Source organism: Oncorhynchus gorbuscha, linkage group LG03 (assembly GCF_021184085.1).
Source record: "Oncorhynchus gorbuscha isolate QuinsamMale2020 ecotype Even-year linkage group LG03, OgorEven_v1.0, whole genome shotgun sequence".
Lineage (NCBI taxonomy): Eukaryota > Metazoa > Chordata > Actinopteri > Salmoniformes > Salmonidae > Oncorhynchus > Oncorhynchus gorbuscha.
The window spans coordinates 46593896-46616357 of NC_060175.1; the positions used below are offsets into that span (position 1 = coordinate 46593896).

The 22462-nt window shown below is 41.2% G+C and overlaps 1 protein-coding gene across 3 annotated transcripts; it reads right to left on the reverse strand.

Moving 5' to 3' along the window:
• Positions 1 to 10047: 10047 nt before the first annotated feature.
• Positions 10048 to 21924, reverse strand: LOC124031431 (NEDD8-activating enzyme E1 catalytic subunit). Of its 3 annotated transcripts, XM_046342655.1 has the most exons (18): positions 21785 to 21903; positions 21616 to 21654; positions 20839 to 20959; positions 20565 to 20645; positions 20202 to 20284; positions 18519 to 18599; positions 18153 to 18196; positions 17974 to 18038; positions 17456 to 17611; positions 17252 to 17354; positions 14857 to 14970; positions 11971 to 12024; positions 11760 to 11796; positions 11576 to 11657; positions 11364 to 11464; positions 11179 to 11242; positions 11000 to 11054; positions 10048 to 10833 (listed from the first exon to the last, which is right to left on the reverse strand). In XM_046342655.1, the coding sequence occupies exons 1-18, from the start codon at positions 21802 to 21804 to the stop codon at positions 10745 to 10747; spliced, it is 1389 nt and encodes a 462-aa protein (XP_046198611.1). In that variant the 5' UTR covers positions 21805 to 21903; the 3' UTR covers positions 10048 to 10744. The 3 variants fall into 3 exon arrangements, with proteins under 3 accessions (XP_046198611.1, XP_046198612.1, XP_046198610.1); XM_046342656.1 differs by lacking the exon at positions 21616 to 21654 and having other exon boundaries at positions 21785 to 21924; XM_046342654.1 differs by lacking the exon at positions 21785 to 21903 and having other exon boundaries at positions 21616 to 21683.
• Between the last annotated feature and the right edge of the window lie 538 nt (positions 21925 to 22462).

Genomic DNA, 22462 nt, shown 5'->3' on the forward strand with positions numbered 1-22462 from the left:
TAGTGTCGGAAAGGCCTTTCAGAAAGCACACCGTGAACGCCTCGTTGTTCCAGCCACTCGCTGCTGCCACCGTGCAGAACTGGATGGCATAGTCCGTCACGCTGCGCCCGACCTTGGTGAAGAGTCAGGAGCTGTTTGGCTGAGTCAGGACCACTGCTTGGGCCTTGAAACACTCGTTTGAATTCCTCAGCAAAGGCAGAGTAGCTGGCACAGCAGGAACTATGGGCATCCCACACAGTAGTAGCCCAGGCCAGGGCTTTTTCCGACAGCAGGGTGAAGATATATGCGATCTTAGACCGGTCGGTGGGGAATGACGAGGGTTGCAGCTCGAAGGAGAGAGAACATTGGGTGAGAAACCCTTCACAAGCACTTGGATCACCTGAGAACCGTTGGGGAGGTGGAAGACGAGGTCCAGCCAGAGGATTAACTGCCATGGGTACGTGAATCTGAGGTACTAGGACGGGAACTGTTGCCGGGGTAAGTCGATCAGATATCTGCTTTATGGAAGTCAGCATCTCCGACAGAGGATGAGAATGTCTAGCCATTAAGGCCTCTTGCTGAACCAGGGCGGCTTCGTGGCGTTGGACAGTCTCCTGGTGGTGGGACAGCATGGCAACAAGGTCCTGGGAACTGGCTGCCTCTGGGTTCATTTTTGCCTCTGTGTTTATGTCAGGACCCGGTTACGAACCCGGGTCTCCGGAGTGAGAAACAGTCACTTAACCAACTGAGCCACGAATAGTCGGCAGAACCCAGAAGATGAGGCAGACACAGCAGTACTTGAGATGGTGTATTTAATGAAGTAAAAAGTGAAGTTCTTCAGGAAAACATGTAACTCCACAACCTCAAAAGGAATCCTACAAGAACAAAGGTAATCCTCCAAGACAAAAAAGGTAAATCCACAAGGTGGAAGGTAAAGCACAAAAAGCCTCAAAAGATACTCAAAAAAAACAAAAACAAACAAGAACAAAAAAAACAGAATTCCACAAGAGAGTCCACCGGGATCAACAAGAGTTCTCAGAGTACTAGGGCTGGGTGCTAACATACAAACACAGAGCAAAGAACAGAGGAAAACAAAGGGTTTAAATACAATCAGGGGAAACAAGGCACAGGTGCAAATAATAATGGGGATCAAGAGAAAACAAAAGGTCAAAAGGCACAATGGGGGCATCTAGTGACCAAAAACCGGAACAACCCTGGCCAAATCCTGACACATTTGTTTTGGTACTTTCCATATGTAGCTTGTTTTTGGTCGCAGTTCCAGGAATGGCTGAAGAATTTCCCTGGCGCTAACCCTGCAGATAGCACTGCTAAGTGATTTGAAAAGTCATAGTCAATCGATCAATAATATAATAATACTTTCAGCAAAAATGTTTATCTTTAATTTACAATTTGTATAAACTAAGAGAATAGAAAGGTTCAGAACTTTTGTGAAACATCACAACACAGTTGCAGAATATATAGCAAATAGAAATTGTTTAAGAGATAGATGGGAGGGGTTGAGTGGAACTGAAGGGTGGGACTAAAAACAACAAGATAACTCATGTAAAATATACTGTGTCCGTAAAATGTATATAGGTTCAGAACTTTTGTGAAACATCACAACACAGTTAAAAATATATAACAACACCTGCACAGGATCGGTACATCCGAACATCACACCTGTGGAGCAGGTACAGGATGGCAACATCAACTGCCCGAGTTACACCAGGAACGCACAATCCCTCCATCAGTGTTCAGACTGTCCACAATAGGCTGAGAGGCTGGACTGAGGGCTTGTAGGCCTGTTGTAAGGCAAATAGAAATCAAACTGGATGGTCTTCAGGGATAGATGGGAGGGGTTGTGTGTAGCTGAAGGATGAGACTAAAAACAAACTAGAGATAACTATTGTAAAATATACCGTGTCCATAAAATGTATATAGTATGTATAAGCTGGATGTAGAAGCCTAAATGTTGATGTCCATTAGTTTACTTCCATTAGGGGAAGAGTGGTAGAGTTAGGGAAAAATAATAAAGGAAAATATATTTAAAAAATATATAAACTACTGTTCAAATGTTTGGGGTCACTTAGAAATGTCCTTGTTTTTGAAAGAAAAACACATTTTTGGTCCATTAAAATAACATCAAATTGATCAGAAATACAGTGTAGACATTGTTAATGTTATAAATGACTATTGTAGCTTTTTAGCTTTTTATGGAATATCTACAGAGGCCCATTATCAGCAACTATCACTCCTGTGTTCCAAAGGCACGTTGTGTTAGCCTTTTAAAATGATAGACTTGGATTAGCTAATTAATCATTAGAAAACCCTTTTGCAATTATGTCAGCACAGCTGAAAAGTGTTTCTCTAATTAAAGAAGTAATAAAACTGGCCTTCTTTAGACTAGTTGAGGATCTGGAGTATCAGCATTTGTGAGTTCGATTACAGGCTCAAAATGGCCAGAAACAAAGCAGTTTCTACTGAAACTCGTTAGTCTATTCTTGTTTTGAGAAATGAAGGCTATTCCATGTGAGAAATTGCCAAGAAACTGAAGATCTCGTACAACGCTGTGTACTAATCCCTTCACAGAACAGCACAAACTGGCTGTAATCAGAATAGAAAGAGGAGTGGGAGGCCCCGGTGCGCAACTGAGCAAGAGGACAAGTACAGTAGAGTGTCTAGTTTGAGAAACAGACGCCTCACAAGTCCTCAACTGGCAGCTTCATTAAATAGTACCAGCAAAACACCAGTCTCAACATCAACAGTGAAGAGGCGACTCCGGGATGCTGGCCTTCTAGGCAGATTTGCAAAGAAAAAGACATATCTCAGACTGGCCAATAAAAAGAAAAGATTAAGATGGGCAAAAGAACACAGACACTGGATAGAGGAACTGCCTAGAAGGCCAGCATCGCCTCTTCACTGTTGACATTGAGACTGGTGTTTTGCTGGTCCTATTTAATGAAGTCTGAGTGGTTTTGTCTGTCACTGTGACAGTGACATTTCGATAAAAAATCTTTGGCTGATTTTCTTTGTCATACAAAGCATTTTATTTGTTTATTTTATCAATATTGGTGCATATTATTTTGATATGCCTAATTTCCATTCATTTAACTACAGCCTTATAATCTGTGGATCTGTGGCGTGCCAATTTACCAACCTGCTTGACAGACCCTTCATCATTTATGTTTAAGTCACAATGTGCATTGCATCACCAGTAGTTGATTTATTAGACACAATTTATCCAGAAGCTGGATAAGAGCGTCAAATGTCAAATGTTTAAAAAAACAACTCCTGCAACCTACTACACATTTAAATGTTTAAACGAACCTCCTGCAACCTACTACACATTTAAATGTTTAAACGAACCTCCTGCAACCTACTACACATTTAAATGTTTAAACGAACAACAAAATCAAGAGGAGCGTATGTTGATGCGACTTGGTAATGCAGGCAGACAATGAGATGACTGTGTCTGCTGTTATACATACAATTTCCTTCCTCCCTTCAATGTGATACCACAAACAAGTCCATCGAGGATAAAGAAGGCATTTTCTGTTAGCATGAACAGTTGCTATCAGCAGGAATGAGGAAAACGGTTTGTGTTAGCAGTTCCAAGTCTGGGCATGGACAGTCTACCTGACTCCCTCCCTCCCTCCCCCTTTATTCTCTGTTTGGTCATGTTTGGCATTACAGTGATATAAAATGTGCCAGTCAGGGAAAGATGTACAACACCCAAAACAAGCACTCTTGGCATTTAGACTAATGTATAAGGTGCAAGGAGGGTGTACAAAAATCAAACATTGCTTATGAATGTTTAGTTTAAAGTAGTTTCAGTCAGTCTGTTGTTATTGACACACCTCTAAAAAGCCAATTTTCCTCCATAGACAGAACTTGATCGTGGACAAAGGAATGAGGAAGATACCAATGGATCTCTCTTCTCTAAGGGGGTTTTCAGTCTTTGAGAACAGAAATCTTGTCTTTACTCCCTTTGTCTCAGATCTTAAGGGAGAGTCACATGTTAGTCATAGTTTTTTCTGTCTGTTTATAATGACTCAACAGTTTCCCAAAAATAACAGTATTTTGTCAAACAATTCAACTGTTTGTTAACAGTAAAGAATCCATGGGATGCAATCGAAACAGGAATGTTTTCGGCTCTCTCCAACCTGTTCCCAACCTCTCCATTGTGTTCATATCAGTGCATACAGTACATTCTGAATGCGATGCAGGACTGAGAATCAATACATGCTGATCTCTATAAGCAAGCTATGGAAGAAAAAATCTATACATTTTTTTTTACACTGTTTGGACTCAGGCAGCCTGAAAAAACACTGTTCAAAAGTTTTCTATACAGAAATATCCGTTCCTCTAACTGACCACTGACCACCACCCCCAGCAACCGCTAGATTCCCAGTCACCTCTTACAGAAGAACCACAATCTCTAAAACCCAAGCCAGTATCACAATAGGCATGCCGTTTCACTAATAGGGTACCTTTTGGGTAGTGTAATTTGCAGGGTTGGGATCAATTCCAATTTAATTTTAAAATTACAATTCAATTCTTGTATTCACTCATGAAGTAGAGAATCTATGTTAAATGTAATTCAAATTAAAATGAATTGGAATTAGGCAGTCTGAATCATAAACAAAAACATCTTTGGATCTGAATAACAATTAAATATCTGCGTATTTCCCAGGTAATGGAATTAATGCATTTGGTATAAAAATTGACTGCAGGATTTTTTTTTAAACCTCTACAGGATTTGTGTCCCCCCCGTGGGATGTTTGAGCTAACGTGCGCTAATGCAATTAGCATGAGGTTGTAAGTAACAAGAACATTTCCCAGGACATATACATATCTGTTATGGTCAGAGAGCTTAAATTATTTTTAATCTAACTGCACTGTCCAATTTACAGTAGCTATTACAGTGAAAAAAATACCATGCTATGGTTTGACCAGAGTGCACAGTTATGTACTTCAAAATGTATTAATAAACCAACTTGGGCAGTCTTGATACACTATTTTGAACAGAAATGCAATTGCTCTTTGTATCAGTCTAAAACTTTGCACATACACTGCTGCCATCTAGTGTCCAACATCTAAATTATGCCTGGGCAGGGATAATACATTATGGCCTTTCTCTTGCATTTCAAAGATTATGGTACAAAAAAGAAAAGATGATGTGGAAGAAAAAATAAACATGTTTTTTTCTTTGTATTATCTTTTACCACAAACCTCAAAGTGTTCCCTTTCAAATGGTATCAAGAATATGCACATCCTTGCTTCAGGTCCTGAGCTACAGGCAGTTAGACTTGGGTATGTCATTTTAGTTTTTAGTTTTTTTTTAAGGGTTCGATCCTTAAGAGGTTGTTCTGTATTATGTCATGTTTTGTGTGGACCCCAGGTAGAGTAGCTGCTGCTTTCACAATAGCTAATGGGGATCCTAATAAAAAAATATATTAAAAAATAAAGAAACACACCAGAGGGATAATGTTCATATCAATCTTTTAAATAACAAAGATCTATATTTTTGGCCTAATGGCTATAGTCTGCCAGTGCAAGTCCATCCATTAAACCATCGTTGCTTGCATCTTGCATCCGCCTCTGTATTGTCACAGAAACATGACGACAATGGAGTGCTAACATGCAACTACACATAAACAATATCCCACAAACACAGGAGGGAAAAACAGCTACTTAAATATGATCCCCAATTAGAGACAACAACTACCAGCTGCCTCTAATTGGGAATCATACAAATCACCAACATAACAGAGCCATATCCAGGTGTTTGGCACCCTCGGCACGTTCTTCCTTGGGAATTGTGGCTATAACTTCCTGCTGTTAGAGATAAACTTGTGCAACCGAAGATTGCCGATGTTGCAAAGCTCTCTTGCTTCTGTCACCAGCTGGGCCGCTTCAGCTTCAGACGAACTTAAAAGTTCCTTTCTATGAACTGGATAGAATTCTCGCTGAAGCTTCCTCGTCCTTCGGCAGCAATATGTTTGAGACCATAGTTGGTGCAACCAGGAGATGAAGCTGCGCCGAAAAACTGGACCTTCATACGATACACTGAGGGTTGAGACTCTAGATCTCCGTTCTCCCACCAAAGGATAATCTTGGTCTTCTGCTTTCACATGAAAGTGGTGGAACATGTGCTCTACGTCACATATGATTGCAACTGGACCCTTACGAAAACGACAAAGGACGCCCAGCAATTTGTTTGTCAACTCTGGACCGGTAAGGAGATGGTCATTCAAGGACATCTCTCGAAACTTAGCTCAACTTTCCAGGCACTTGAGACGGTGAACTGCACATGTTTTATTGTTCGGCGGGTTGGGTCTTTCTTCCTTAAATGGCAGTGGCATCTCGTAATGTACATTGTCCTTGCGTCTGATGCCCGCTCTCATTTTTTTCAGGAACAGGATATCATCTTGAGATATGAGGTCCTCTTCTGCAGCTCTCTCGTTGAAGTCGGATTCAAGCATCTTGATAATGTCCAGTGCTGTGATTACCTCCCTTACGCGTGTTCTACAAACATAGTGTACTTGATTTGTGAGGTTGGAAGAAGATTGAAGGCTTGGCATCACCTGTCTAATGATAACCCGATGACTCACTCCAATAGCGTCGCCACAGTCGATACATGGGTTTCCATAGCTGACTATGCTCCAGCCAAGGTCTGTTCTCTGAGCAAAAGGCTGATTTCCCTTACCAGACACAATTTATCTTGGAAGAAGAGCCTGGGAGCAGTTGTAGCCAATTAAGAGACCGACATCACAGCTCTGTTGAGGAGCAATCTCCTCTGCAATGTGTTCAAGATGAGACCATGCTCTTGCAGTCTCTGGAGTAGGAATATGATCTCTGTTTGCAGGAATAAACTCTCTCGAGTAGGTCGTTGGCAGAGGGATGTTCTTCTCTAAGTAAAACCCTCTAACCTGCAAACCAGACAGCTTCTGGCAGGGCACGATGGTATTCCTTGAAGCCATTGTAGAGAGTTTCAGTTGGACTGGCTCCTTCATTGTATTGAGAGCTTTTGTTGTCTCTTCAAGGATAAAAGTGGTGTCGCTCTGGGTGTCAAGAAATGCATACACAAGAACTTCACGATCTGGCTCGCTTGTGGTTGACACCCATACTGGAATGATTGTGGAGGTGTATTGTTAACGTCCCTTACGACTCTGTTAGTTATGGCCTCACTTGACGCTCTTGTCCCCTTATCTTGTGGGGGCTCTGTCTTCCTATCCCTTAACCTTTCTTTAGTACGATCTTCGTGCAGGCAGGATGGATGCCTCCTCTGACATGTGTCGTGGGTGTTCCTGTTATCACAATCTTTCGAGCGATGCCCAGGCCTTAATTTCTTTGGAATAGGGGGCAGCATTTTCACTTTTGGATTAAAAGCGTGCCTAGAGTAAACTGCTTTCTACTCAGTCCCAGATGCTAATATATGCATATTATTATTAGTATTGGATAGAAAACACTCTGAAGTTTCCAAAACTGTTTGAATGATGTCTGTGAGTATAACATAACTCATATGGCAGGCAAAAACCTGAGAAAAAATCCAAACAGGAAGTGGGAAATCTGAGGTTTGTAGTTTTTAAACTCAGCCCCTATTGAAGTTACAGTGGGATATTGGTTATGTTGCACTTCCTAAGGCTTCCACTAGATGTCAACTGTTTTTATAAACTTGTTTAAAGCTTCTATTGTGAAGTAGGGCCGAATGAGAGGGGAATGAGTCAGAGGTCTGGCAGCAGCCTCGATCTCAGTCACGCGCATTCACATGAGAGGTAGCTCTCGTTCCATTGCTTTTCTACAGGCAATGGAATTCTCTGGTTGGAACATTATTGAACATTTATGATAAAAACATCCTAAAGATTGATTCTATACATAGTTTGATATGTTTCTACGACCAGTAATATACATTTTTTGAATTTTCGTCTGACCTTTCCGCTGGAAGTTGCACGCTCGTTTCGGTTTGTTTACCAAACACCCTAACAAAAGGAGGTATATGGACATAAATGATGAACTTCATCGAACAAATCAAACATTTATTGTGGGACTGGGATTCCTGGGAGTACATTCTGATGAAGATTACCAAAGGTAAGTGAATATTTACAATGCTATTTCTGACTAATGTTGACTGCGCAACATGGCGGATATTTATTTTTGGCTGTTTTGGGCGCCGTACTCAGATTATGCTTTTTCCGTAAAGTTTTCGGGAAATCTGACACAGCGGTTGCATGACGGAGCAGTTTATCTAAAGTTCCATGCATAACACTTTAATTTTCATCAAAATTTATCATGAGTATTTCTGTGAATTGATGTGGCTCTCTGCAAAATCACCGCATGTTTTGAAACTACTGAACATAACACGCCAATGTAAAATGAGATTTTTGGATATAAATATGCACTTTATCAAACAAAACATACATGTATTGTGTAACATGAAGTCCTATGAGTGTCATCTGATGAAGATCATCAAAGGTTAGTGATTCATTTTATCTCTTTTTGTGCTTTTTGTGACTCCTCTCATTGGCTGGAAAAATGGATGGGTTTTTCTGTGACTTGGTGGTGACCTAACATAATTGTTTGTGGAGCTTTCGCTGCAAAGCATTTTTGAAATCAGACACTGTGGATGGATTAACGAGAATTGTATCTTTAAAATGGTGCCTTATACTTGTATGTTTGAGAAATTTGATTTATGAGATTTCTGTTGATTTGTATTTGGTGCCCTGCAATTTCATTGGCTGTTGGCGAGGGGTTCCATTCCCAGACAGGTTAAACAGCCAAAGCACAATTTATTCTCTTTAACAAACTTATGTCGCTCTGCGGTGGGCTTATCCATGAATTTCCAGCATTTGTGGAGACTGTGACCTGACTTCTCACAGAAGACACAACTAGTAACAGTATCTTTCTCATCAGAGTTTATTGCTAATACCCTTGCTCCGGGGCTTTGAATCCTTGGCGTCTTAGGTTTTCCATCTTCGCTTGGATTCAAAGCATGAAGGGATGTTACAGGATTGCAAGCGATCTTTGCTTCTCTCGTGAGAAACTTCACAAACTGACTGAAACTTGGAAAGGTCTCAGTTTCTTCTAAGATATCTATAACCTTTCTATTCCATCTTGAAGTTAGCCAATCTGGACGTTTAGCGAGGATCTTTTGGTTTTCATTAGTCATTAAGCACATCCAGGCCCTTATTCTGAGACATAGCAGCCTCACAGCTGCGAAGAAAGTCTACAAGGTCTCTAAGTTCAAGACGGTCCTTGGATCCTATCTTAGGCCATGCATTGAGGTGATCTCTAAAGGACTTGGCGATGAGGAATTTGTTTTCATACCTTTCTTCAAGAATGGTCCACGCAGCATGGTAGGCTGACTCTGTTCCTAACATAAAGTATCTTTCGATGGCTTTCTTGGCAGTCCCACCGACATATTATCTTAAGTAATATATCTTCTGTTGCTGGTATGTTCTTCCTGTCTATCAGAGTCTGAAAAGAGACCTTCCAGTCAGTGAACGAGAGTGAATCTCCATTGAATGTTACTGGTTCTGGTATGGGGAGGCGGCTTTCACTGATTGATTCCGTTTGGAACCTGAACATGGTCTTGGTGCCATCTTCTTGTTGTGTGCTTGTCACATGTTGTGGTGAGACTGTGAAATGAGCCACTTCTGTGTATTACTTTTTTCACAGATTTGCAGTTAGAGAGTAGTTCTCTCTTCTCGTCCTCTTGAGTTTTCATCTTGCTCATACACTTGCATCAGCGCATTGGCAGCATTTAGTTTCTTGAGCACTTCTAGGCGCTCTAACTCTCTACGCTTGTCTTCTAGCATCTTCGCCTGGCAGCATTTTCTACCTCTAACTTGACTCGCAGCCTAGCTTCTTCTGCGTTTCACAGCCTCAGCTTCTTTCTCCACTGCCCTCTTCAAGTCTCTGAAGCTCTTCTAGTTGGCATTCTTGCTTAACCATTACTTATAAAGCTGCTTGGTTAGCAGCAACTTCCGCCACAGCCTCTTGTCTATTGACAGATGACACGCTTGAGCGTCTGGAGTTGACCTTTGAGTCTGGGAGGACTGGCAAATATTCAGAAAATACATGTATATTTATTGGAGTAGTACCTTCTTCACATTAAAGCTCAAAACTGTGCATGCACCAATTAAACAACTTGGAAGTATAATTATTACTGGGTACAGACATCATTTGGATGTTAACAAAAAATGTTCTGTGTAAATTGCAGAGTCAGCACATTCATTAACACTACAATATTTGCACAATAACATAATGGATATACAACAAGGAAAACAATTTGCCCACTCAGCCTGAAGTCTCAGTCAGAACTAACACAGAAGACATGTATTGTACAGGAAAACATTTATTCCGGTTGTGCAAAACCCCATGAAGGAGTTACTGCAACGAAATGAAAATAAATTAAACTCACAAGAAACTGTAAGAGAAATCAATTTAAATATGGTACTGTTTTTTTCTCCAGTGTAAGAGAGCTTGAGAGGTTGCAGTGCATATAACGCAAATGCATCACAAACAGTTGCAGGTATGATCAAATATGACAGGGGAGTAGTTTGGCTTTCCACAACCAAATGCATTCATAGACTTGAGTCTACAAGTATGTCAGAGAACTGGATATGAAATACATTTATTTACATATTCACTTAAATACACTGTAAAACTTCTAGTTTATTTGCCGTTTCAAATACCCGGTACTCTGTTAGAAAAGTAATAACAAAGACGTCTGGTGTTTGATGTTGGGGAGAACATGCTGGTCCTAAGAGGTAAAGTTGAGTTTGAAGAGCAGAGTCTGGGGAGTGGTGACATCAGCTACGGCCAGCTCCTGCCCATCTAACAGACCCAGCTCTGGGGAAAAAAATGTTAATTACAAGAATGAGTCCAACCACAAAGAGGACTAGAAGCACACACTATAGACAGTAATGAAGGCTGGGTAAGCATAATGTCATCAATATGAAACACTATTAAACCTGTATCAAACCTACATGGCATATATTACAATTAGGGACCTCACCTTTCAGTGACTTGCTCAGATTGGGGCGTGTCCTCTGTTCAATTGACGCGACAGTCTGTCAAAACAAAATATGAGTCAATAGCCATTCAACTACTTGTATGCCTGCTCAAGCCTATTATTTTCACCATGATCAGAACAAAAAAACTTTACATATTGCATATCAAAATGTGAAAATTCACCTGCAAATACAATGTTTTATTTTTTCCTTCCAATGTCGCAGTGATGGCTGGAGATTTCATTTGTCTGAAAAATGTACAGTTGTGCGTGTCATTATGACCAAGACGCAGTCCAAACTACTGTATAATATCACATTGGGGGTCACAGAATTCAGGAAACATAACACCTACGTGGCAGGTGAACTTACAGAGAAGCGTTTTCAGTCAGGTAATCGAGCACCTCCTGGAGCTTGGCTGAGGGAGAGAAGTGCAGGTCCTGGGGGACTTGGCTGCAGGATGAACAGTTCTCCTGACATTTCAAACAAATATAGAGGTATTAGATGTATTACCAGTTACCTTTCATCATACCATTGTTAACCTGAGAGCTGTACACAGAAATCCCAGTACACAGAAAACCCACCTTTCGCTCTGCCTCAAACGTATAGGTATACAGACCATCAACGTCATTGAACACCATGTAGTTGTTCAGAGGAATGTAGGCACTGCAGACAAAGCGGAAAGTCATGAAGCTGTTGTGAAATGCATATGCACTTCCATGTACTTATGGACTGGTTTTAGTAGTAAATCAACAATTGAAAACTCACCTTGATGCTATTTTGAAGACCTCCGTGGCACAAGCAGCTAAAATGGGGTCAAAAAGTAATTAGCTAAAGACATTTCTATTTACTAATAGTAAATACAGAAAGTCCTATCACAATGCTGCCTAATGTTTAATCTAGCTCGTAAAACCCTATATGCACAAATAAAACTAGCCAAATAAAACATTGACATTTCCTTTAGTGTGTACTCATTTACCAGCAATGACTGCATTTGTGGACGCCACAGCCGGGATGATCCTCTTTACAACACCTGTAGCACGTGAACAAAAAGAAAACATTCACTGTGACAATACTACCTGTCAACATTTTTAGAACACCTACTCATTCAAGGGTTTTTCTTAATTGTGTTGACTATTTTCTACATTGTAGAATAACAGTGAAAACATGAAATGGTAAACAAATCTAAATATATTGGTCCTATAAGAGCTATTTGTCACTGTTCTGACAAAAACTCACACTCATTCTTATGTTTAACAAATGTATCATATAGTGTGTGTGTGTTACAACGATTGCAAAAAACAACATATGAGAGTGCGCTGACCCTGGTGCTAGAAGGGCTACGCAGCTGGAGGTTGAATGTTTGAAGGGGTACGGGACCAGAGTTTCTCTGTGGAGATGGGAGAACTTTCCAGAAGGACAACCATCTATGCAGCACTCTACCAATCAGGCCTTTTGGTAGAGTGGCCAGACAGAAGCCACTTGTCAGTAAAAGACACGACAGCCCACTTGGAGTCTGCCAAAAAGCTCCTAAAGGACTCTCAGACCATGAGAAACAAGATTCTCTGGTCTGATGAAACCAAGATGGAATTCTTTGGTCTGAATGCCAAGCGTCACATCTGGAGGAAACCTGGCACCATCCCTACGGTGAAGCATGGTGGTGTCAGCATCATGCTGTGGGGATGTTTTTCAGCAGCAGGGACAGGGAGACTAGTCAGGATTGAGGGAAAGATTAACGGAGCAAAGTACAGAGAAATCATTGATGAAAACCTGCTCCAGAGCGCTCAGGACCTCTGTGGCAAAGGTTCATCTTCCAAAAGGACAACAACACTAAGCACACAGTCAATACAATGCAGGAGTGGCCTCAGGACAAGTCTCTGAATGTCCTTAAGAGGCCCAGACAGAGCCTGGACTGTGCAGCGACACTCCCAATCCAACCTGACAGCCCTTGAGATGATCTGCAGAGAAGAATGGGAGAAACTCCCCAAATACAGGTGTGCCAAGCTTTTAGTGTCATACCCAAGAAAACTCGAGGCTGTAATCGCTCCCAAAGGTGCTTCAACAAAGTACTGAATAAAGGTTGTTTTTGCTTTGTCATTATGGGGTATTGTGTGTAGATTGAGGGGGGGGATAAATTAAGGTATTTTAGAAAAAGGCTGTAGCGTAACAAAATGTGGAAAAGGTCAAGGGGTTTGAATACTTTCCGAATGCACTGAATATATAGGCTTATTATCTAGTAATCTATTTCTCTTGTTATTAGGTCTTTGGTTTACCAGAATATACCGTTAGACGATTAGCTTTCAGCTCAAGTAGACTATTTGTAGGTCTAGGTTTTGATTATCAGGTCAGTCTCACTGTGCATGCTGCAGATGCATCAGCTACTGCTGAACAATTGCAGTAGGACATTAGGCTATTTAGAAAAGGTGGGTACGTCGCCAATGTTAGTTGTGGTTTTGGGGGTTCGTTAGTAATACTGTATGTTATGCTATGTAATGGTACTGTATGTCATGGCTGAGCTGTGCTTTCAGCATGCAGTCTGCTCTAGAATCCATCTGTCTGCCTACTCTTCATGGCCTACGGAGAGGCAACAAACATGCATATCAGTATCGCTCCTCTCTCTCAGTAGCACAAGTTTGAGTTCACATTAAGGCAACGGTGTTGGGTTTACATTATGCTGTTCCAGTGGCGGTCCGTATGTTGGCATTTGGGGTACTTCCGTATGATTACACTAAATGTGCCTTCACTTCAATCTTGCATGATCTCTTAAGTTCTGTTTGCATTACGGAGTCTCATATGTGGAACATTGTCGTCATCATCAGAACTAACACTGCTTTGTCCTCTCATGTTGTGCTGCCTGCATGCTGAGCACAGGCAGCACCTGACGAACCTCTGTTCAACATTGATGATGGCAACCAATGACAAGATACTGGAACTCATCACAATTCTGGTTCCTTCATCAGCACTGAGGGATAGTGCAGTATTCTTGCTCCCACCCCAGCCTCCACCTGTTAGGTTCCCTGTTCCTGTTAGGGGGATTGGTATAGCTTACCGCACTCACTGCTCGTAGGCTATATTTTATATGGCTGCTTTACTCGGGCAGTGAGTTACCCTGAAGGAGCAGAGCCTATATCGCCAAAACATGCATTATTCATTGCTAAATGAATGGATGAACATATTTCTACGCAGCATTTTCTTTCTGAAATGAAACGTTCTGTTTTTCTTATCTTAATCTTTGTTATGGAATGCTTGAATAATATAGGACTAAAATAAGATGCAGACGTCTTTCACTTCTCTTCATGAAGATTGAATGGATATGGGTGTACAGGTCTGAGTAAAAAAAACATGTTACAGCCTACCGCCATCGTGCGTTCTCTCTTGATTCAAACACCCTGTGCATTCAATTGGCTGCTTTATTTAGCATTACATGTTCAAGTCTTTGAAAAAGCTATTAGTATAAGAAAAGCCCACCCTCCACCGATTAAGCTTTTCGTGGGACTCCAAGAGCTAAGGGGTGTTTTTTAAAGGAGAGGCCAAGGGAGCACAGGTGAGTATTGCGCAAGAGACAGAGGCTATAAGTTTGAAGCTCATGCATAACCCATCATTCCTTAGCTAAATATACAGCTAATACTCTATTGACTTTATTACCTGAAAGAGGTAGGCTAGGACATTGAGAGATATATAACCATCTTGAACAGGATGATCTATTTTGAATGCAATTTGAATGGAATTGATTAACAGAAAGATATGGAGTGGGTTTAAGCATGAAATCTCAGTAACCCGTTTCCCGGTATTCAACCCTAGACAGATCCTTATGGAGGTCCAAGAATAGGAGCACAATTCAGTATTGCAGAATGTGTGTTCTCACCCTGGGTGAGTCTGTAGGTGACTCCTGTGATGCTGAACTCTGCTGCCCGCTCCTGAGACTTCTGGTACACCCACTGGATGTGCTCCGGGTCATCTGCGTCCAGCCCCACACCATCTGACAATACAACACACAATCAGGTTAGAAATGTTAAGGGATCTTCATGTACAGTTGCAAAAAAAGTATGTGAACCCTTTGGAATTACCTGCATTTCTACATAAAGTGGTCATCAAAATGTGATCTGATCTTCCTCTAAGTCACAACAATAGACAAACATAGTGTGCTTAAACTAATAACACACAAATTATTGTATTTTTCTTGTCTATTATGAATACATCATTTAAACATTCAGAGTGTAGGTTGGTAAACGTATGTGAACCCCTAGGCTAATGACTTCTCCAAAAGCTAATTGGAGCCAGGAATACGATAACCTGGAGTCCAATCAATGAGAAGAGATTGGAGATGTTGGTAAGAGCTGCCCTGCAATTTAAAAAACACTCACAAAATGTGAGTTTGTTATTCACATGAAGCATTGCCTGATGTGAACCATGCCTCGCACAAGAGATCTCAGAAGACCTAAGATTAAGAATTGGGTTAAGGTTTACAAAAGTATCTACGAAAGCCTTGATGTTCATCAATCCATGGTAGGACAAATTGTCTATAAATGGAGAAAGTTCAGCACTGTTGCTACTCTCCCTAGGAGTGGCCGTCCTGCAAAGATGACTGCAAGAGCACAACACAGAACTCAATGAGGTTAAGAAGAATCCTAGAGTGTCAGCTAAAGGCTTACATAAATCTTTGGAACATGCTAACGTCTCTGTTAGAGGTCGACCGATTAATGAGATTGGCCGATTTCAAGTTTTCATAACAATCGGAAATCGGTATTTCTGGGCGCCGATTTGCGGATTTTTTATTTATTTTTACACCTTTATTTAATCTTTATTTAACTAGGCAAGTCAGTTAAGAACACATTCTTATTTTCAACGACGGCCTAGGAACAGTGGGTTAACTGCCTCGTTCAGGCGCAGAAAGACAGATTTTCACCTTGTCAGTTCGGGGGATCCAGTTCTTGCAGTCTAGTCCAACTAGTCCAACGCAATAACGACCTGCCTCTCTCTCGTTGCACTCCACAAGGAGACTGACTGCCTGTTACGCAAATGCAGTAAGCCAAGGTAAGTTGCTAGCTAGCATTAAACTTATCTTATAAAAAACAATCAATCATAATCACTAGTTAACTACACATGGTCGATGATATTACTAGATATTATCTAGCGTCTCCTGTGTTGCATATAATCTGACTCAGCATCCAAGCATACAAGTATCTAAGTATCTGACTGAGCGGTGGTAGGCAGAAGCAGGCGCGTAAACATTCATTCAAACAGCACTTTCGTGTGTTTTGCCAGCAGCTCCTCGTTGTGCGTCAAGCATTGCGCTGTTTATGACTTCAAACCTATCAACTCCCGAGATGAGGCTGGTGTGACCGAAGTGAAATGGCTGGCTAGTTAGCGCTTGCTAATAGTGTTTCAAACTTCACACGCTCTGAGCCTTGGGGTGGTTGTTTCCCTTGCTCTGCATGGGTAACGCTGCTTCGATGTGGTGGCTGTTGTCGTCGTGTTGCTGGTTCGAGCCGAGAGGGACGGAAGCTATACTGTTACACTGTTCTTAACTGACTTGCCTAGTTAAATAAAGGTTAAATATATATATATATTTTATATCTGTCCGCCAATTGAAGCTCAACAGAGGTTGGGTGATACAACAGGACAACAACCCAAAACACAGAAGTAAATCAACAACAGAATGGCTTCAACAGAAGAAAATACACCTTCTGGAATGGCCCAGTCAGAGTCCTGACCACAACCCGATTGAGATGTTGTGGCATAACTGCGACATCCTAAGAATATTGCTGAACTGAAACAGTTTTGTAAAGAGGAAGGGTCCAAAATTCCTTCTGACCGTTGTGCAGGTCTGAGACGCAACTACAGAAAACGTTTGGTTGAGGTTATTGCTGCCAAAGGAGTGTCAACCAGTTATTAAATCCGAGGGTTCACATACTTTTTCCAACCTGCACTATGAATGTTTACACGTTGTGTTCAATAAAGATATTAAAACGTGTAATTGTTTGTGTGTTATTAGTTTAAGACTGTATTTGTCTGTTGTTGTGACTTAGATGAAGATCAGATCAAATTTTATGACCAATTTATGCAGAACTCCAGGTAATTCCAAAGGGTTCACATACTTTTTCTTGCCACTGTACCTATGGCTGGTACTACTATTGAAATAAATCTGTCACTCCTTATGGAGCATGAACATATTTGAATCAAAAAATAATCTGTGAGAAAACGAAGGCACAGTAATATCTGGTCAAATAAGCATGTTAACAAGCTGATTGGGTACATACCTCCGAAGGGTTTCTCTTTAGGCCACAGCAGCATGCGGACATACTCAACACAATGTTCTGGTAACCGGGGCATGGAGGCTATCGTACACATGGGGAAGTTAATCTGAGAAAATAAACATATTTAGAGGAAGCAACACATTAGATCTCGGAATAAAAAGAATAGCCATCCTGATACATCTGGACGTAAAACAAAAGCTAGCACACCTGTGGTGGGTAGAGCTCCAGGGTGCAGTCGATGCAGGCAGTCATGCCAGGGAAGATGACCCGAGCGTTTCCCTTGAAGCCCTCTGTCCCCCCGTCAATCAGCGGGATGATGGAGCTGGGGTCCAGCACCCCGTCTTCATAAACCAGCAGAGACAGCTAGAGAGGAATGGGAAATCACACAGGGTCCTTCTGTAGCTCAGTTGGTAGAGCATGGCGCTTGTAACGCCAGGGTAGTGGGTTCGATCCCCGGGACCACCCATACGTAGAATGTATGCACACATGACTGTAAGTCGCTTTGGATAAAAGCGTCTGCTAAATGGCATATATTATTATTATTATTATATAAATTGTGGGTAAATTCTGTTTAACAATCAGTTTTTTTTATATCTAATGGACTGGCTTTTTATAGATTGATCATGGAAATCTGTGCAGGACATAAGGGTACTCGAACAAGTGAGCACTAGATTGCATTCCACTTGATCTATATTTCACTTAGAATACATTTTGTAATAACATACCAACATGCCATTCATCCATCTCCTGGCGATTATGGAGTCGAGTCCACAAACTATTATGTGGAATTCTGTGTGAGGGAGACAAAGCTGTAATTATTTAAAATGAAACATACAGCTAACTTGATATTTCCTATAATGAGTAATCTGAAAGAGGACGAGGATAGACGAATCCCAGGACTTACGTCTATAAAACGACTCATCAAAGTCTTGTATTTTCTTGAAATGGCTGTGCAATTTTATAAGGATATCAGTAGATTAGGGAAGCAGGTAGCCTAGCGGTTACAGTGTTGGGCCAGGAACCGAAAGCGTCCTGATTTGAATACCCGAGCCGAAAAGGTAAACAAAATCTGTCAATGTGCCCTTGAGCAAGGCACTTAAACCTAATTTGCTCCAGGGGCGCAGTACTATGGCTGATCCTGTAAAACAACACCTATCCGGGTTTTTTTATTAACCTGGGCTATAATAATAATGTATTATATATTATTATTATTATCATTATTATAAATCAACTCCCAAATCATCCATTTTACTTAATCTCCAAAGGATACGGGACCACGTTGCATCCTGGAATGCGTCCATTGATAAAATCCGCTGCAATGTCTGCCTTTGGCCGACCCACATCCTTTTGCCTTCAGAGATACACATACCATCCATTAGAAAAAGTACAGTGCATTCGGAAAGTATTCAGACCACTTGACTTTTTCCACATTTTGTTACGTTACAGCCTTATTCTAAAATTGATTAAATTGTTTTTTTCCCCTCATCAATCTACACATAATACCCCACAGTGACAAAGCAAAAACAGGTTTTTAGAAATGTTTGCAAATGTATAAAAAATAAAAACGGAAATATATCATTTACGTAAGTATTCAGACCCTTAGTACTTTGTTGACGCACCTTAGGCAGCGATTACAGCCTCTCGAGTCTTCTTGGTTATGATGCTAAAAGCTTGTCATACCTGTATTTCGGGAGTTTCTCCCATTCTTCTCTGCAGATCCTCTCAAGTGCTGTCAGGTTGGATGGGGAGTGTTGCTGCACAGCTATTTTCAGGTCTCTCAAGAGATGTTTGATCAGGTTCAAGTCCGGGCTCTGGCTGGGCCACTCAAGGACATTCAGAGACTTGTCCCGAAGCCACTCCTGCGTTGTCTTGGCTGTGTGCTTAGGGTAATTGTCCTGTTGGAAGTTGAACCATCACTCCAGTCTGAGGTCCTGAACACTCTGGAGCAGGTTTTCATCAAGTATCTCTCTGTACTTTGCTCCGTTCATCTTTCCCTCGATCTTAACAAGTCTCCTAGTCCCTGCCGCTGAAAAACAACCCCACAGCATGATGCTGCTACCACCACCATGCTTCCAAACCTGCTGGTGCCAGGTTTCCTCCAGACATGACGCTTGGCATTCAGGCTAAAGAGTTCAATCTTGGTTTCATCAGACCCGTTTGTGTACCAATGTTGTTTCTCATGGTCTGAGAGTCCTTTAGGTGCCTTTTGGAAAACTCCAAGCGGGTTGTCATGTGCCATTTTACTGAGGAGTAGCTTCAATCTGGACTGATTGAGTGCTGCAGAGATGGTTGCCCTCCTGAAGGCTTCTACCATTCCCACAGAGGAACTCCGATTGTTCAGTTTAGCCAGGCACCCAGCTTTAGGAAGAGTCTTGGTGGTTCCAAACTTATTCCATTTAAGAATGTTAGAGGCCACTGTGTTCTTGGGGACCTTCAATGCTGCAGAAATGTTTTGGTACCCTTCCCCAGATCTGTGCCTTGACACAATCCTGCCTTTGAGCACTACAGACAATTCCTTTGACCTCATGGCTTGGATTTTGCTTATATAGACAGGTGTTTGCCTTACCAAATCATGTCCAATCAATTGAATTTACCACATGTCGACTCCAATCAAGTTGTAGAAACATCTTAAGGATGATCAATGGAAACAGGATGCATCTGAGTTCAATTTCGAGTCTCATTGCAAAGGGTCTGAATACTCATGTAAATAGGGTATTTCCCGTTTTTAAAACATTTCTAAAAACCTGTTTTCACTTTGTCATTAAGGGGTATTGTGTGTAGATTCAGATATAAAAAATAAAAAAATAAAAATGTTGAATAATGCTGTAACGTAACAAAATGTGGAAAAAGTCAAGTGGTCTGAATACTTTCCGAATGCATTGTATGTACAAAATCAACGACACCAATAATGACAAGGGATGAGTAGAAAAAAGTGAAAGGCAAATGATCTGACCTAAAGAGGAACTGTCTGTTGAGGTTGGAAACGTCAATGGTATCCATGTCAACAACGTGTATGTGACGAAAACCTGACAAGGCCTGGTCCACAGCATCCCCAAAAGATGGGAAAATGACAGAGTGAATATCTATCAGAACCAATGTTGTTATAAGTGTCCTAATTAAACTACTTAAGTAAGACTACACTGGGTATCTTTCTCCTCAAGAAATAGGCTATTCAACATTTCCATGAAAGATATGATACGCAAACTGACGATTACTAGCAGCACAGTGTGTGCAGGTCTATCTCTCACATTGCCACTCATTGCAAAGGGAAAATATGTTGTAGAGTAGCATGTGCATTCAAGAGATGAAATCATACCAGATCTTTGAGAAGTTCACATCCAAGGCCACCTGCTCCAATAACAAGTATTTTGCAGGTGTCTAACAAAAACTGGAGCGACTGTAAGGAAATAAGCAACAGTTCCATTAGGGTTAGGTTCATCAGTAATTAAGGAAGCCATCACAGCACAATCAAAAGTATTCAGATGTGCCACTGAGCTCTGGTATGGCTTTTAGTATGAAATTATTTGCAACCCATTCGGTGCTGTTACTTGTTTTATTTACAAACGTTGAGTATGCACTGTGATGATTACCTCTGTGCTCGGCTCAAAGTCAGGGTGAGTGAAAGGTCCTGGTCTTTCCAGAAATGTATTGATGTGGTTCCATCGTCCGTCCCATTCGCCCCCGTCTCTGCTGCCCCCATCCACCACCATCCTGGAGAGAACACAGGACAGGAGTCCAGCTAAATATGTCAGTGGGGAGACATTTGAGGAATATAAAACTTCATTATCTAATAAATGTTTTATCAATTAGAAACAGCTGCCATACATGTTTATAGCAAACATGCAAATAGCAGAGAAGCACATTGTTATTTTATAAACAATCATATGTAGAAAGTACAGTCATGATTACCTAGCAGCAACCTTATGACATATCTTATTGTCTCATATGTTTTTTGTTTATAACTCTGTGGTGGTTTAAACGTGTATCGCTGCATCTAGGGTGCCATGCTACGGAAGAAGCCCAGTACCTTATTGACAGTCAGTAAGTGGATAGCTAGCTAGCCAACAAGCCTACACTACGGTAACTGTCTCAGCGCCTCTAGCACTGAGATGCAGTGCCTTAGATAGCTGGGCCACTCGGGAGCCCATTCAATCATTGAATCGGTTTAAAAGCAGCCATTTGTAGGGATACTATATTGTAGACAAATAACAACAGGGAATATTTACTGTAGGCTAGTTAGAACTAGCTAGCGTAGCTATATATTTATTTGGATTTAGCTGCCGTCTGAGTTATTCGAGACAGCGTTTTAATCCCTGCTCTATTCACCCTCTCAAACCTGCTGCCAGTTCTAGCAATTCATTACTAACTTCTCAGTCAGCTCCACTACTCTCCTTCTTTTCTTCTCCCTAAAAAGAGAGAATAAAAGAAGGTTCATACATGCTTTGCTTTCAGCAGGTAACCAGTTAATGGGATGTGAAAGCATCGTTCGGGCAGTTAACGGCTATGTCTTGCTTGTTTACTTCTACAGCTACTTACGGCTCGTCAGTATCCGCCATTTTCGTGCCCAGGAAGACCAATAGCTACCCACAATGCATTGCACGGACACCGGTGTGGAATGGACAATGCAATCCGAGATCCTTGGGACGTCCCTACCATAAAACCCTAACCTTAATTAATATAAGAAATTCTAAATGATTTATACTTTTACTTTTTATTTAAGTACATTTAAAACCAACTACGTTTAGACTATTACTCAAGTAGTATTTTACTGGGTGACTTTCACTTTGAGTAATTTTCTTTAAAAGGTATCATTACTTTTACTAAAGTATGAAAATTGGGTACTTTTTCAACCACTGCTGATTGGCTTCTACGTTTGTGGCTACTGGCTAGAAAATTGAGTACGGACCAAAACGTGCACGTTCGAGTTGCGTCAGGGACAACTGTAGCATTTTAGCTAAACCTAACCCTTAACCTACATTCAACGTTAATTCTCCTAACCTGCTACTTTAATTATTCAAACCTACTGCGTTAGTTCTCCAAACCTGTTATGCAAAGTCTGGTCATCAGTATTGAGAAACCAATAGTAGGCCTTTCATCTGTGTAAAACTAAAACGTCCACCAAGGGTGGAGGCGGCGCCCAAGACCGAGATTTGGAAACCGAGATCGAGACTGGAACCCCTTGGGAAAGCCTTTATTCACCATGATTACCAGTAG